Consider the following 15,292-nt stretch of genomic DNA (forward strand, 5'->3'; position numbering starts at 1 on the left):
TCTCCTCCCCTTTTCACTTTGATTCCAACATTGAGAAATGCCATTGATCAAGAATATTCTCCACATCTTTAATCTACATCTTCCATCTGCTTTCTTTCACTTTCTCTCTCACTCGCTCTCTGTTTTCATAGTCTCTGTCCTGTGTGCCCTTTTTTTTCCCATGGTGGTCAGGGGATGGTGTTGATAGCACCCATTTGCCTCGCCTACTTTTGGATTGTTTGGCTGCCCTCCATTTCCACTTAGTCATGGAGTGAATGATGATCCTCGGTGCTCATAATCATTACCCCCCTGGCCAGCATGAAACGTCATGAAACCTCCCATCCCATCCTTCATCCTTGTAAAACACACATGCGCCTTTTGTTTTACCCAGTGGGCTGGGCTGCCAACGCTTTTCTAAGCAAATAAATTATATTTTATGACAGCATATAAAGAGGAATTACTGAAAGATGAGTGTAGAGATGGGATTTAGCATACGCTGTTAGGCTGTCACCTTTTGCCCTTACATGAATTCAATGAAAGTTTGAATATTTTTAAATGTGTCATTATCTCCGATGTCATGACACACACCTTTACAGTGTCACCTGCATAATGACAGTCATTACAAGGTAGTTTGTTACACTGCATAATTACAATATATAAGGTTCATTGGTGCAGAAAGTTTCTGCAGATTTTCATCCAAAAAACCCTGAACTTTCTTTTTCATGCAAAGTTTATGTTCCTATGTGGCCAATTAATGCTTCTGTCCATCAATGGCAGTGATGAATATATATGCATGGCTGTGTGAATAACTGTTCAGATGTGTTAAGATTTTAGCACATGCGTCAGTGTTCATAGGAGTGACTCAGTGCTAGACATGGTGTAATATTCATTGAACATGTCCTAATTTTGTTCAGCCTGTCAAAAAGTAGGACCAGGAAATTTACCTTTACCTTAAAATAGACATGATCTATATGTGCCTATAAGATATAACCCATTACTAATGTCATTGAAAGACGCGTTTCCTGTGCATGTCAACCCCTTCTTTTGCCTGGAAATGTAAAAACAAAATTGCAAAATAAATCAAATAGGATTTGACATCTGCTTTTTACATGCCTTCAGGCTTTGTTTAACGTAACATATTATTTCCTCTGTGTTGAGGTACAGTTATGGTTAATATTTAATAGTATATAGAGCTACTGTAGCTAAAATTGCTGAAAAAGTTCATGCTGGTTCTGATAGAAAGGTGTCAGAACACACAGTGTATCACAGTTTGTTGCGTACGGGGCCAGACCAGTCAGGGTGTCCGAGGGGTCATAATGTTATGGCTGATCGATGTATATGTCAAGAACTTAAATGTCCGGCCATATTTCACTGTATTTTTCTGTCCACTTTATTTTCTAGCAGATCTCCCAATTTATAGTAGCCACCTGTTTGTTTTTTTCAGCTCCTCTGTGTAAGTGAAGGGCGTGGTATCACATCAAGGTGGAAAGGTACAGCACTATAAATGAGTCATAAGAGTTGCTATCATTCATGTAGCAGTTTCCAGAGAAAGGTTTTATGAATGACTCCTGACTGCTATTAGCCTGATACTCACTGAATCAGTATGTTGTAAATCAGTCTTTGGGGAAACCATGTTTTGACTTTGACTTGTCAAGACTGCAATAATTACTAGTTCAGGTGCATAAATCTCCCTGTCTTTATCTCACTTTCAACTCTCTCAGTAACCTTTTCCTGTCATAGCTTAAGAGCTTAATAGTATAAGAGTGCATAATAAAGGACAGTTAAGTCTGTAATTCAATTCTAAGTAAGTTTTTATTGTCAACATTTTATTGAGGCTGGATGAATGGATTTAGAACAAAATTAGGATGCTTGCTCAAGGGGGAATTACCTAACATTAACTAGATGCAGTTACATAACACAGCCACAGCCACAGCCATAGCCACAGAATATAGCTCTAATAAGAAAAGAGGCCCACTACACACTGAGGTCAAATCTGTTTCTAGGGGTCCCAAACAAGGTCAAAGCATTGCTGCCACAAAGGGCCTCCGTGTTTTTGTATAATGCAGCCTTTGAAGAAAGCCCCTAATTTTAAAAGGTATTATTAATATTATGAAGTCATGGGAAGCTGTGGACATGGCTACTTAGAGGCTGTTTGCTAAGTCTAACACAAAGGGTATGGCTTCATGTTTTTGTTATTGAATGTCTACTGGAATATCAACCCACTCCAATAAAGGAGCTCTTGTGCTAAACTAAACATGACTGTGTAACCAGTCAACATTCTCTTACTGGAAAGGAGACACTGTGCATCAAGAGAACCATTCACACTCCTCTGGATGTTTGTTTGTGTTATTTTTTTAATGTTTATTTTTTATTCATTCCACTCCTGACATCCAGTGGATGCCCTTTCCTCCATTCCCTTACCTCTTCTTTTCCTCTAAGCCAGCCGAATCCCACAGAACCATCTACGCCTGTTGACTTGTCAGAAGTAGAGATGCTGTTTTTACTTTTGCAGCCAAAAAAGGAAACCTGTGTGGTGGCGTTTCAGTTTTTTTTTTTACCAGTGTTGTGGACCCATCAGACAGTGATGTTTCTGTCCTGTCCAGGCAGTTCTTTCTCTCAAATATTTGTGGCAAACCCTCTCCTTAGCCCTCCTGAGCCTGCCGATCTGCTCTCCCTCAGCTTGCCCTAAAGCTATGTTCAAGTTTGTTTCTGTGCAGCAGATGCTTCCTCAGGTCTCCTGCAACGCCGGATTGGTTTTGGGTACTGTTACTAAAATAGCAAGGCATTAGCATCAGATTATATTGCGCTCATAATGAACTGCAATGTTATTGTAATGTGTTACATAAATTCACTGCTTCTCTTGTCCAAAATATGCTCGTTTGGCCAACAGATCTCAGAGATCTGCACATTTTCACATCATCTTTGGTTTTTTATACATCTAAACTTTGGCAGAAGCAGTTAATACATCTTCCAAGGTCTGATTTGTGCCTTCACAATATTTATAAATGGGGACCTGGCCTGTCATTACATAAGGACCCGTAACACTTAGGACAGTATTGACAACAAAAACAAAATAAGTTGACATAAGAAATTCTCAAGGAAGGATCCTGGAAGCCTTTTGCAGCCAGCAGCAAGCAAACACCGTCCAAATTAAACATAAACCAAAACAAGAACATTTTTCTTTTAATATGTTACAGTGAGACACAGTAGACAGCCATGGGTACATCCAGTTTATATTCAACATTATTATTTGTTATCACGATGGTGCCTATTCAGTATCAAAATATGTGTAGTTTCTTTGTTCTTGCACCTTACCTTATGCTTGCTGATGGGTCTCAGCAGTGGAGGGGAAAACAATAGGAACCTCCCTGAAGAGAACATCAGTCTTGCCCTGTGTTCTGTTCATTCACTAGAACACTATATAAAGACCAGATGTGTGCGTGTTCTTGGCTGAGTCATCCAGCCGTGTTTCTAGAAATGGCCAGAGCTTTAACAATCCTACCGACACCACAGGGAGCCGCAATCTGCTTTGCCATCTACCCGTCTTTCACTGTTGTTTACCAAACACTTGTGTTTTAGTTTAGCTTGTATATTTACAAAAATAAAAAACATCCGGGATCATTAATTTATTACAAGTTAGACATGAAAACAAATGAAATGGAAACAGTATTTGTCTGGCATGCACATTTCAAATGGATGCAGTTGTTGCAGATATCCTGATTTTCTTTAATTACTTTGCCCATACCAGCTCTACAAACCGGTTTCACTGCGTAACCTTTGACCCTGTTGTTTGTACCTTCTCTTTCTACCCTAGTTTCTTCCAACCCTTGTGTCAAATCTCATGTTCATCTTTACTTTGGCTGTTTCTGCACTTCTGATGTGGAGATGTGCCAGGAATACCATGCAACCATTTGTGTTGTACTGTGGCAAGAAATATCCTGTGTGTTTTGAGACCCACAGGCTATCACTTCTTTCCCTTGTCCTGTCCTGCAGGAAGTGCAGTTTATTTGTGGGACCATGAGAAATTATCTTTAGCCCACCTAAGAGGAACTCTTCCATGAGGGAGGGCCTCTAGGAAGCTGGCCCGCCAGTAAAGACCTGTAAATGTCACATTATAGCACAGTGCTTTGATTGGCTTTGGGGAGTGGGTGTCTACCTGGGCGGTTCTCAGTCTGCTTGTGCTTTTAGCAAAACAAACAATGGCTCAATAATCTTCAGTCTGGCACAGGTTTTACAGTTGGTGGGGATGGAGCCAGTTACTGTATATATTTGAAATATATGATGCCCGGTATTTTGGTGATGACAGCCTAAGCTGGATGGTTCTGAATCGGTTGAGTGTAGAGGCAAGCCATGTCTCCCAAGAATCCAGTTAACTATTTAGTCTGGTGATTTATGACCATCCCTAATGCATGACAGGACTACTTAGAGACAAGACGAGACTGATGTCATCTCATACAAAGAGCTAAAGGAGGGGTAAGGGAGCCGCTTCATGTGCTTGTGAGAGATGTTGATTCTCGGTAAATTCAGTTTCCATCTCGAGACGAACACCGAGCAGGATCTTCATTGTGCCAAGCCATGACTCAAATCTCTATCAATCCTCAAGAGATTCTCCGCCATCAACGTGCCACAGGCAGCTGGAAATAAAGTGCTACGGTTGCAATTTAAAGAGTTTCAGCAGCAGTGGTCATCTCTTTTTGCTACCTAACACCTAAATACTTCAAATGACATACAATGACGCTAATGTCACATAATTTACACAGCATGCTGTAACTGATTTGTCTTGTAATCATGTCCTTTGTGTTTTTTTTGTTTTTTTTTCCTCAATTTGTTTCTGAAATAGGTACCATAAGTTGGACATTCACAAGAGCCTAAGGGACAACCTGAGCTACAAAACACTGATTGAATATCCTGTGCTGCACGTTGTAATCAGAGATCATTGGAAGGACTATCCACTGAAAGGACCAGGTAAAAACAAAAAACACCCTTATCCAGGTTTAAATGTCATGACAGCCTGCTTTTAAGCCAATTTCTGCAGCAACACTAACCTACTGATGCTTTATTAGCTAAAATTCCTTTCTTCATCACTGTGTTCAGCTTCCTTTTTCACCTATGTTTTCTGTAACTAAACAAATGGGTGGATGTATGACATGAGTCAAAGCCACACGTAGTCCCAAAACGCCAACCCCTCTTCACTTCCCCAATTCCAACAGCATTGTATCATGTTCTGGTTTCTCAAGCTGAGACTTTAAGACTCCCCGTTCCCTTATTTTTCACTATGGCAACATGCTACCCCAACGGAAATGAGGGTGTTCTGCACAGTGTCACACACACCAACTTAACCTCAACAGCGACTGTGTCCAAAAAGAGGATCAAACATGGCTTACTGTTAAACAGTGACCTCATGAGCTGTGAAATGACAGAAGATGAGAAAACAGGAGGTCAGCCTGTGGTTTTTCTCACCTGTTTTGCACCAATGCCGGATGTTTGGGGCCATGTACAGTCACGACAAGGAAGGACTGCATATCTTAAACAAATCGCTCACAGTGCAGTCTAACTGTATATCTCACTACGGTTAGTATGGTCACAAAAGACCACACTAACCCAGTATCATTATACTGTCAGACCCAGACCGGCTGAATGACGAATGAGGTAATTTTAGTCTGAGTGTGTGTGTGTTTTCAGTGATAAGGCCTTGGTGCCACACTGTTTTGATAAAAAAAAAAAAAGTTAGCCATAGAAACATCTGATAATTGCACTTGCCGTTGCCTGGGAAGCTGGGCAGGAAGTGATAAAGAGCAATTGAACACTGGCAGTGGCATATCTAGTGATGATAAAATAAAATATTGAGGGTCCAGCAGGCTCCAACTCATGCAGCATGCATCCGGTCAGTATTCTGCATTCAGCCTCATTGCCACTGGGCCAGCATCTCTTTGATGGCATTATTACATTGCTGTTATTTGGGTGTGGTTTGTTAAATGGCCTTTTAATGTTACTATTCTAAATTTCTTGAAGTGCTTCACAGAGGGAGAAAGGGTTGAACTAATAAGTCATGAACAAAATATGGCCCTGTTAACCAAAAATCAGACTACAATTACCACAGTTCTTTTCACAGAAGTCTTTCACACCCCAAAAACATTAGCAGTGTGGTAAAGCTTCTGTCATTGTTGGCTTGCCAGGTCTAGCAAAACCAATGCTAGCTCGGAAGCAACACAACATTACTGTTCGCAGACATGCCAGAGTAGTGGGACTGGACGAACTAGCACCCAGCCCCAGAGGTGTCTGCTCCAGTCTGAGGACAGTTAAGCTAGTTAGCTTTGTTATACAGCTAAATATATATATATATATATATATAGCATATATCTTATAAAGTAAGAAAAGGTGGTTAAATGACCACTGTGACACTGTTGGCCATACAAAATGGTGGAGACATCACGACTGCCAGCCACTTGGGTGGTGTAAGTTATTCTGTGAATACTGCAGCAAATCGCACTAATGCTACTCAGAGATCCGCAAGAAAAAAAAGCTTTATTGACACATATCTAATGAAGGGATTTACCTACACATGTACCTGGGCATGCTGCTTCCTCGCCTGGTGGAGCTGGCTCCCCTTGTGCCGGGGCAAAAACAAAACCTAGACACGTCCCGATGCTGTAAAATGTTTGCTTACATCTGTAATTTTTGTCAACAATGGACAAAAGCAGGCCTATATTTTTATTTGTGGTCAGGTGAGATTGCACACAACCCAAAACTCTTATATGTATATGGTCCGTTCCAATGATAAATGGTTAATGGGAGGCAGGTTTAGCTTTTTAATTGTGTTACAGCAAAAAAGTAGAAAGGCTGAATTACATTAATCTTTCATATTACAGGCTCAGCTGGATAACCGTTTTTTAGGATAAAGGCAGAAATGCATTGGCCAAAGTGTCTGAGGTTTTAAGTGAATTTTCCGCAAATGTACTGCGGGGAGATCATGTTCCTCAGTAATTGCTTATAATTCACAATTATCGTTTTTACAGTCGTTTCTTCTGCAGCCTTTCTTTTACACATCCACCCTACTTTATTGCATAACTAATTGCCTGGCACGTTGCCTCATCCTGGAAACCAGCATGGAGCCAAACCATAGCGTCATCATTCACAAACTTTCTGTACTGTCCTTCTCTTTCTCACCATGTCTGTTTAAGCATGACCCCAGCTGTGCTCTACCCAGTTTGTGTAACTGACCACTCTAATCACTTGTGTATATGTTTGGACTTGGTGAGATTTTACTGCTTTTAACATCCGTGTTTAATCATGCTTTTTTTTATACACAAATGGCGTGATATTGTTTCAGCTGAACCTGCAACAGCCTGCACTGGTTTTGCAACAAAGAACAAAGGAATGTACCAAGAGAAGGAGGATGTGACCCAAGTTTCACCATCCCTACATGGGGCTTGCACCCCGGGGGAAACCAACATCTGGACCGGAACCCCAGAGACCAGCCCTGAAACTAAACCCCCACAAGCGAAAAGGGCCAAGAGAGAAGCAGGGGAGGAAGAGCCAGAGGACGGAGAGATCGTAGACAGTAGTGATGAAGAGAAAGAGGAGGGGGAAGAAAATGGAGATGCCTCATGTGTTAAGAGCTGCGATGATGCCAAAAGCCCCGCTAATGACATGGAGGTGATTAAAGATGAACCAACAGACAGTTAATATGCTAGTCATAATAAACACAGTGACAGGGGCATCACCGGGTCCACTGATGACAGTTCAGCTTCCAGAGAAAGAGCTGATGTCTGCATGACTAAGAAGGATGCTGTGAAAGAGCCGGGGCCTGTTCGTACCCGTCACTGTCAGGATGAAAATGAGTCAGCTAATGCTGCTGACTGCTGTGGAGTGGAATGATAATGCCCAGATGTTCAGGATGAAATGAATGGAGTCAGACATATCTGACAGGAAGTGATCATGCTTGTGTCGGTATACAGTGGACCAATGCAACCCGACAGTTGTTTTAAACAGGTTGATTTAAGAAAGAATGATGGTTGTATTGTTTGCGTGTATGTATATATACAGAGAATCATTTAAGTGTCATTTTTCTAATTTAGGTTTAGCTCATCTGTCTCAAAGCCTTCTTAAATAAAGTATTTTTTGGGAAACCATTTTGTATCAGTGTTATACTCTCTCCATATCTGTGGTGGCTGCTAAAACTAATATCAGACTAAACTCAATAACAGTATAATTTTTAGTTCATCTCATCAGTATCAGTAACTTCCATAGTTCTGTACCTTGGAAACAGTGGATGACTATGTTCATCATACAGATGGCTGTGTGATGAAGATATCTGTTAATGTCCTGAAAACCCCTTGTGAAGGTCAGTTTTTAGGTATTCTGGAGCTTCCAATCATCATCAGACTCCATTTGTTCATAATAATCATGTGATATGATTGAAAGCTCCAAAACACCTAATAAATTGACCTTGAGATGCCAATGCCAATGTCAATAGTGTGCACTTTGAAACTCAATTTCTAAGTCAACGTGGATGAGAAATCCTTCAAGTGTTCAGAAAAAAGGAACTTTCCATGACAACGGACAAACTCCATCTGCTAATGAAGATCATGTGATATGATTGAAAGCTCAAGTACAGCTATTAAATGTCAGTATAAAGCTTGCTTGTGAACAAATGGCCTGAAATATTTGATTTAACGTTCTGTGCTACCTTGTGCCTTTTAGAGGTTTTTTTTTTTTTTTTGTTTTTTTTAGCTATCTAGGATCTTTTTTAACTTAAGTGTCTATGAGTATCTTGAAAAATGCTTTTATTAAAAAAAAATGTAATTATAAATCTCAGCAGCTGAAGAGAAGTCTGAACACATTACTCTCAAAGGTTCATATTGTGTTTAACACTCATTAGGTAATGTGTCTCTCTGGGTATTTGTTTTAATTGAAAGCTGAGGGAAAACAGCCACAATCTGTGTCCCCATCACCTCTAAAGTTCAACAAACTTCTCTTTTCTGTCAAGCTTCAGTAAGACCATTAGTCTCATTTTTCCATCAGCTAATAAAAGTTAATGTTGACATGCTCGTTTTTTCTGACACCTCTGGGGTGTCTCCCTGTGTGAATGTTCTTGCGCATGTGGTGCCTCTATGTACCTTATTCTTACCTAATGTTAGTTTATTACGACGACACAGTGCCAGTAATAACTGACAGTATGGCTCATTGGTGGGGCCTGTGTTTATAGATGTGTTTTTATAACCTCTGCTAACCTCTATTGGATGTTAACCCCTATGGACTGGCGCTCTTTGATGTCTGGCCTGTGATGACGCATTTTCCACCCTTTTGCAGTCAGAGGCAATGATCTCACATCTGACTGCGCATCCCTTTGCACCCGAGGACGCGGGGACCCCTCACTCATTTACTTTGAAATTTTAATGTCCGTGTTCAAGTTTTGCCATACATTTTGGACCATGTGCTCGTATAATATCCAGCTGGGTCTTCATACTGTGTGCTGACTAAACATTAGCCCAAAGCATTGCTTATGAAGAAATGATTATTGCATCTTTTTTTTTTTTTGAAAATCTACAAAAATGGGCTAACACTTTTTAAACATGCACAGATTTGATGTTATTGTTTGGCATTTTGGGAAATCTGCTTACTCTCCTTTTTGCCGAGAATGATATACCGTTACCTGTTTGTTAAATACAAGGCTACAACAAGCAGCTGAAGACTGGAAATGGGGGGGAAACAGTTTGCCTGGCTCTGCCAAAATCCAACTACTGATACCAGAAATGGTCTTACACATACACGTTTCTACACTTCAGGTTTAGAGGTGCTGGTAGGTGGTAGATTTTGTTACCTTCAAACAGAGACAGGCTGGCTGTTTTCCCCTGTTTCCAGTCTTTATGCCAAACTAAGCTAACCAGCTGTTGGCTGTAGCTTCATATTTACCAGACAGATATGACACTGTTCGCGATCTTCTCCTCTAACTCTCAGCAAGAAAGCAAATAAGCATTTTTTTCCCAAAATGTCTGACTTTTCCCTTTAAACAAACAATGGGCATGTTGTGTCTTGCAGCCAGGCCACAATGACAATGTGTTAGGTCTCATGCCACCCACAGTAGTGAGCCTTTTACTAATATTAACTACTGATAGTCTTACAGTCGGATACAATTGCAAATCTGTTGTCCGTTCAGACAAGAAGTGCTTTAATATGTGGTACCTTTTGTGCAGACTAATCCACCTCTTGTACTGTGTAGAAACTGATGTAACATATCACCGAGTAGATGAAAGGATAAACTAGTAACCTCTGGTGCCTACACATCTGTTCCTTCTTTTGTTATTGCTTTGCCTGTGTTGAATTACCACCCATTTATTTTAGCAGTTCTCTTAATTTTCTATCTCAATAAAGTTACTCAATGCGACCACACAAAAGCTCTGCTTTTGTTTCTGTTTGCTGTTAAAAGTAAATTTGAGCTGTTTTTAGTCTGTGGAGAACACAGGCATTGGAAATAATTCCTCCAATTTAAGTAAATTACCCTTTGAAATTTCTGTAGTTGGTTTGCACTTAATTAGTCTTGATTTGGTGGGCAGGGCTAAATTGTGCTGCGTGCAGAGCTGGTTTTTATGAGACCAGCTTCGGGACAGACCTCTGCTGTGGTGTCCTTATCCAGAAACAGGCTAATGTTGGCAGCACTCTGGACCAGGAAGGGCAGGTATTGAAGCACAAAATCATGTTTCCAGAGCCTGATGTCACCCATTTTCACATGGCACACAGAGTGGTTGTCATTAGCCACACTAAGAGTCATTTATCAAGCAGAACCTCCAACATGCATGGAAAACATTTTCACTTTTCATCTGCAACCAAGTCTACAATTTTGCATGCATATTTCACATTTTGAATTGACACTGAATCACTTCTGCTTATCTTACTGTTCCAAACAGAAAAGTAAATTAAGCCATCTGTTTTTTCCTATTAAAAAAATGCTGTATCATAGTGGTTTTCCATTGCCTGTTTGTTGTCGACTCAAAGAGTTATTATAAAATCTGAAGACAGTTCTTTTGTAATGTCATGTTGTCTTTGGTCAACAAAAACATTACCTTATCAGGATACACAGGCTCAGTGTTTGGAATTTTCCCAAATGTTTCCCTCTTAAATCCATACTTATAACTCATATATGCATGGCACGCCTAAGATAAAGCCTAAATTTGTGTGAGGACTTCAGTGTAGTTTATACTCTGCATACATATTACAAACTTATTAAATGAATGAATGCTCCAGAGACTTTGGCTGATTGAACTCATGCTGTGCCGAGGATAAATGTCACTGTCATACTTCAACACAAGCGTACTGGCAATGTTGTCACCGCAGTCACCTCGGAGACTGATCCCCCATTTGTTGTTTTCAGGAACTGATTCACTTGTTCCCTTTTGTCTGTCTTGTGTCAATCTGACAGTCCCAACCGAATGAACCACGTTCTCTGTTATTCTTTTGTTAGTCTATCAGCCTCGAAGTATCCCGGTGAAGCTGTTTTTAGAGCCCCTGCCACTGCTTCACAAGACCTTCTGGTCACATTTTCACTCCACTATATTATTGTAGCAGCCTTGTCCTTGTCCTTGACCTCACGAAATATTAGTAGTTTGTTGGTTTACAAGGTAAAAAGGGAGTACCGAATCATCCCACTGACATAACCATCAATCCAACCTCAACTTTTATTTCCCAGCAGCATACTCTGAATTGCATTTAGTTGTAATAATGCAATTTCTGCGGGGGTTTATGTGTCCCCATGACCATGAGAGCTCTGTTGTTAATAGCTGCTGGTAGGGTCTACCAAAGCAAACTGGTGCTAGGTGATGTTTCACACTAAATGTGATTCAAAGACCTACAATGCTGTGCCAGATCAGGGAAACCAGGTCCAGTTTCTAGAACCAGGCCTTGTTGAGTTCCTCACAGGCAAGTAGCAGGTAACTGGGCCTGTATTTGTGGGGCCTAGTCAGTGTAGGGTCTGTTGTGCTGCCAGTTGAGGCAGGGGACTTGATGGACTGACCTCTGATCACAGAGCCAACTCTTGGGACATGGAATGCTACTTTTAGGTGGTAGTGGGAGCTCCTGTAGGGTGTAAAGCAGTGCCATTCACTAACTAGCCTTAACCCTACACACAGCCTCAGCTTTTTTGGGGTTTTTTTTTTTAGGGGATTTTTTTCCTCCCTTTGTAACAGGAAACTTTGTGAGAGGGAATGACATGCAACAAAGGTTCTTCTGCACCTTAAACCCCTAGGCTACCGATGCACCTGAACATCAGCCAAACTCCTGGATAGGTGCTGGACTGTTCTGTTCTGGAGATACTCATGAATCCCTGGCAGAGCACTGCAGTCTTCACCAATGAACAACAGCATCACCTCTGTCCAACTGTGTGTCTGAGAATGTGCCATAGTTCAAAATATATACGGCCTTCTTTGAGTCTCCCAAAAAGTTGCCTAGGGTCATTAAACCTGTCAAGGACTGTCGATAACAAAACACCTTAGGCCAAGATGATTGATGGCCTATGATGATACACTTTGAAGTCATATAATCTGATCTGCCATGTTCGATCATGCTTTTGACTATAGTTGAGGTTAAGTTGATGTGTCTGATCATGCCCTGGGGTAATGTGGGGCAGCTGGAATGACACTGGGTACCTCCAAGTATCCAAGATGCTGCCACATGAAGTAGATAAACTATTTTAGAATCATTGAGGACAAGATGGAGTGTGAGATCGATGGGCAGACTGGTGCAAGGTTGCCATTGCCAATGATGGAGCCCTTTAGTGAATATTTACTTGTTTTTCATTTGCAGTCAGGAATTCAGGGACAGTATGTGGAACTCAGACATCAAGAGGATGCTTGAAGGAAAACCGATGCTCCTTCAAACTGAAAGAAGTCAAGGAAGTTGAGGTGTTTCAAGCATCTGAGTAGGACGCCTCCTCAACGCCCCTCTGTGTAGGCATTCTTGACATGTCAAATTAGGATGGAGCCCCAGAACAGGCCAGGTGTGGAATATGCTGAAAGGGATTATATATGCCACTTGGCCGGGGGTGTGGCATTCAAAAAGCTTATTATGTGCTGAAAACCTCAACACTTATATTAATTATGCACCATGAGCCTTGAGATAAAAACCTTTAAAATGCCATGCCATGTTTCATTCTCTGCCAGCATTCTGAATGTCATCTCATTGGGCCTTATCCTGTATTCTGCTTAGTCTGTCAGTTTTTTATCTACCGACTCTGGCATTAAGACTGCTAAATGTAAGGCTGCATGTGTGTAAGTGCACGTGTATGTGCTTCTTTCCTTAAATTTATGTTTCTTTGTGTGTTTACTTAATTGCAGTTTGTGACAAGGGGAGACCAGCAGGCACTTTTTTTACTGCACGAAGCCTGGAGTCATAGTTGCCACTCATTAGCTACATTTCCATGGCACAACCATTGTCAGCTCCAAAGATCAAAAGATGCAGAAGAGATCAGAACTTGTGTTACAGGGGAAAGTGGGTGGCGATATAATGACTAAGGCCTTACTAGCCGTTATCCCTTCACAATAGTGGAAACCAGGCAGCAATTACCCAGCATGGGGGAGACAAAAGAGTAGGAAAATACATCACTCTTGTCACTTAATGTTCCATAGGAACACCAGCAAAATCTTGATCCTGAGGCCAACCACTGCTTAAGAGTTCAAATCCCATTTCGAAATGCTAACCAAGCAAATTGTATTTTATGGCATCAATCATTGTGGTGAAGTTTTAAATGACCTGTGAAAGAAATTAATACAGCTTCTCTGCATTTATGTGGCCAGCATTTACTGAAAGTTTAATTGTCGATTGTGAGCGTACCGGCGTGGAACACAGAAAGCAGTAGCCCTCTCTTTTTTTGGAAAGAAGTGGTCACAAGCCTCACACTTCTTTTGTTTTAAGATTTGTTTGCTGCAAATTAACATAGTATTAGGCAATTGTATCATTTAAATATCTACAGATGGTATACTAGTATAAAAGACAGTCTGCAGAAATTCAGGGATGGTAAATATATAATAAAAAGGGATACATATTAAAGTTTGAAGTTTGGCTGGAAATTTTGGTAAACCTTGATTTAACCTTATGTCATCTGTTTGTTCAGTATCCACATTGGGCTCTCAATATAAAGTGGTACAATTACACTTGCTTGCACTTATTTCAGTCACTTTAAAAGACAAAGAACATAGTCCAGCATAATGAAAGTCAAAGCTAGTATTAAATACCACCTCTGCATTCAGTCCTTGATATCCAGATGTTTATATCCATGGTGTTTCACATTTTAGCTATTTTTGGAGGCAATCATAATTGTTAAAAGAAATGAGCTGTAGTGTTAAATCCCCTCACATTTTAAGGGGAGTGCTTAGATTATGTGATCTCACGGTCTGCCCCTGTCAAACAATAGCGAGAGCACCGAATGCCAACATTAGCTCAGCTGTTGACGGTATGTGCCCCGTTGGAGATTATTCAGTCCAGCATTGTGTCCATTGGGCTGAGACTCAAGACGCCCAAATACTCACTGCTGCCTCTCCCATCAATGCTCAGCTTGTTTGAGCAAATAATCACTCCAGTAGCCAGCAGCCCTCCGGGGACAGACTGAACAATCCAGCAGCCTGGGAGGGAACTGACTCTGATTTTCCCCTAAGCCTGCTCATCAGTTATTCTTATGTAATTGCAGATGGGGATCTGATGGGTGTGTCAGAAGAGTTGCATCACTGTCGCCGATGTGTATGTGTGTTCATGCTGATTGCAACGAGAGGGTCCCACACCCTGTCAGGATTTGGCAAATGGATGTCTTTTACATCACTTTTTTGCAGTGAGAAAGTAACATGTAATAAGTAAATACGTAATAATATAATCATTTGTAAGATGTCAAGTGAAGATGCCAGTTTTGCTGCACAGTAGATTGCAATTAGTCTTTAAAATATGCAGGTGTAATCAGGGGACTCAGTGTAAATACATTTGAAGCACAGAATGCTTTTACCTCTTTCGTCCAGCAGATGGGGCATTTTAAAAGTGGCTGCCTCTGCATTTGTACTTGGTGGCCAGCCTCTAACCCTCCTTGCTTCATGCCCCTGGGTTCCTTATAACAGTGAATATTAACCTGAGGTTATGGACAAGGGGGCTGTTAAATAGCTGACATCAGTGCTCAGCAGCTTCCAGCATGTTGTAATAGCCACTCTTGATCCTGTTAGCTTCTGGTTGCACAGCATTACGTAGTGCTTGATGAAGCTTTAATGCTAATGTCTTTGTCATATAAACACATTCTGAGTTCAGGGAATGAGGTAGTCCATGAGTGATTTAATTGCAGGGG

General features: G+C 40.9%; 1 protein-coding gene across 1 annotated transcript in view; it reads left to right on the top strand.

The window, feature by feature from the left end:
* The window catches only part of znhit6 (zinc finger HIT-type containing 6), a 32,852-nt gene extending 24,741 nt beyond the window's left edge, over nt 1-8,111 (top strand). Inside the window, exons 9-10 of the mRNA XM_051377209.1 lie at nt 4,820-4,944; nt 7,310-8,111. Of these exons, the coding sequence (XP_051233169.1) occupies nt 4,820-4,944; nt 7,310-7,665 (481 nt within the window). The 3' untranslated portion in view covers nt 7,666-8,111. The remainder of the gene's footprint in view (nt 1-4,819; nt 4,945-7,309) is intronic.
* The last annotated feature ends 7,181 nt before the right edge of the window (nt 8,112-15,292 follow it).

Source organism: Dicentrarchus labrax, unplaced genomic scaffold, assembly GCF_905237075.1.
Source record: "Dicentrarchus labrax unplaced genomic scaffold, dlabrax2021, whole genome shotgun sequence".
NCBI classification, from domain to species: domain Eukaryota; kingdom Metazoa; phylum Chordata; class Actinopteri; family Moronidae; genus Dicentrarchus; species Dicentrarchus labrax.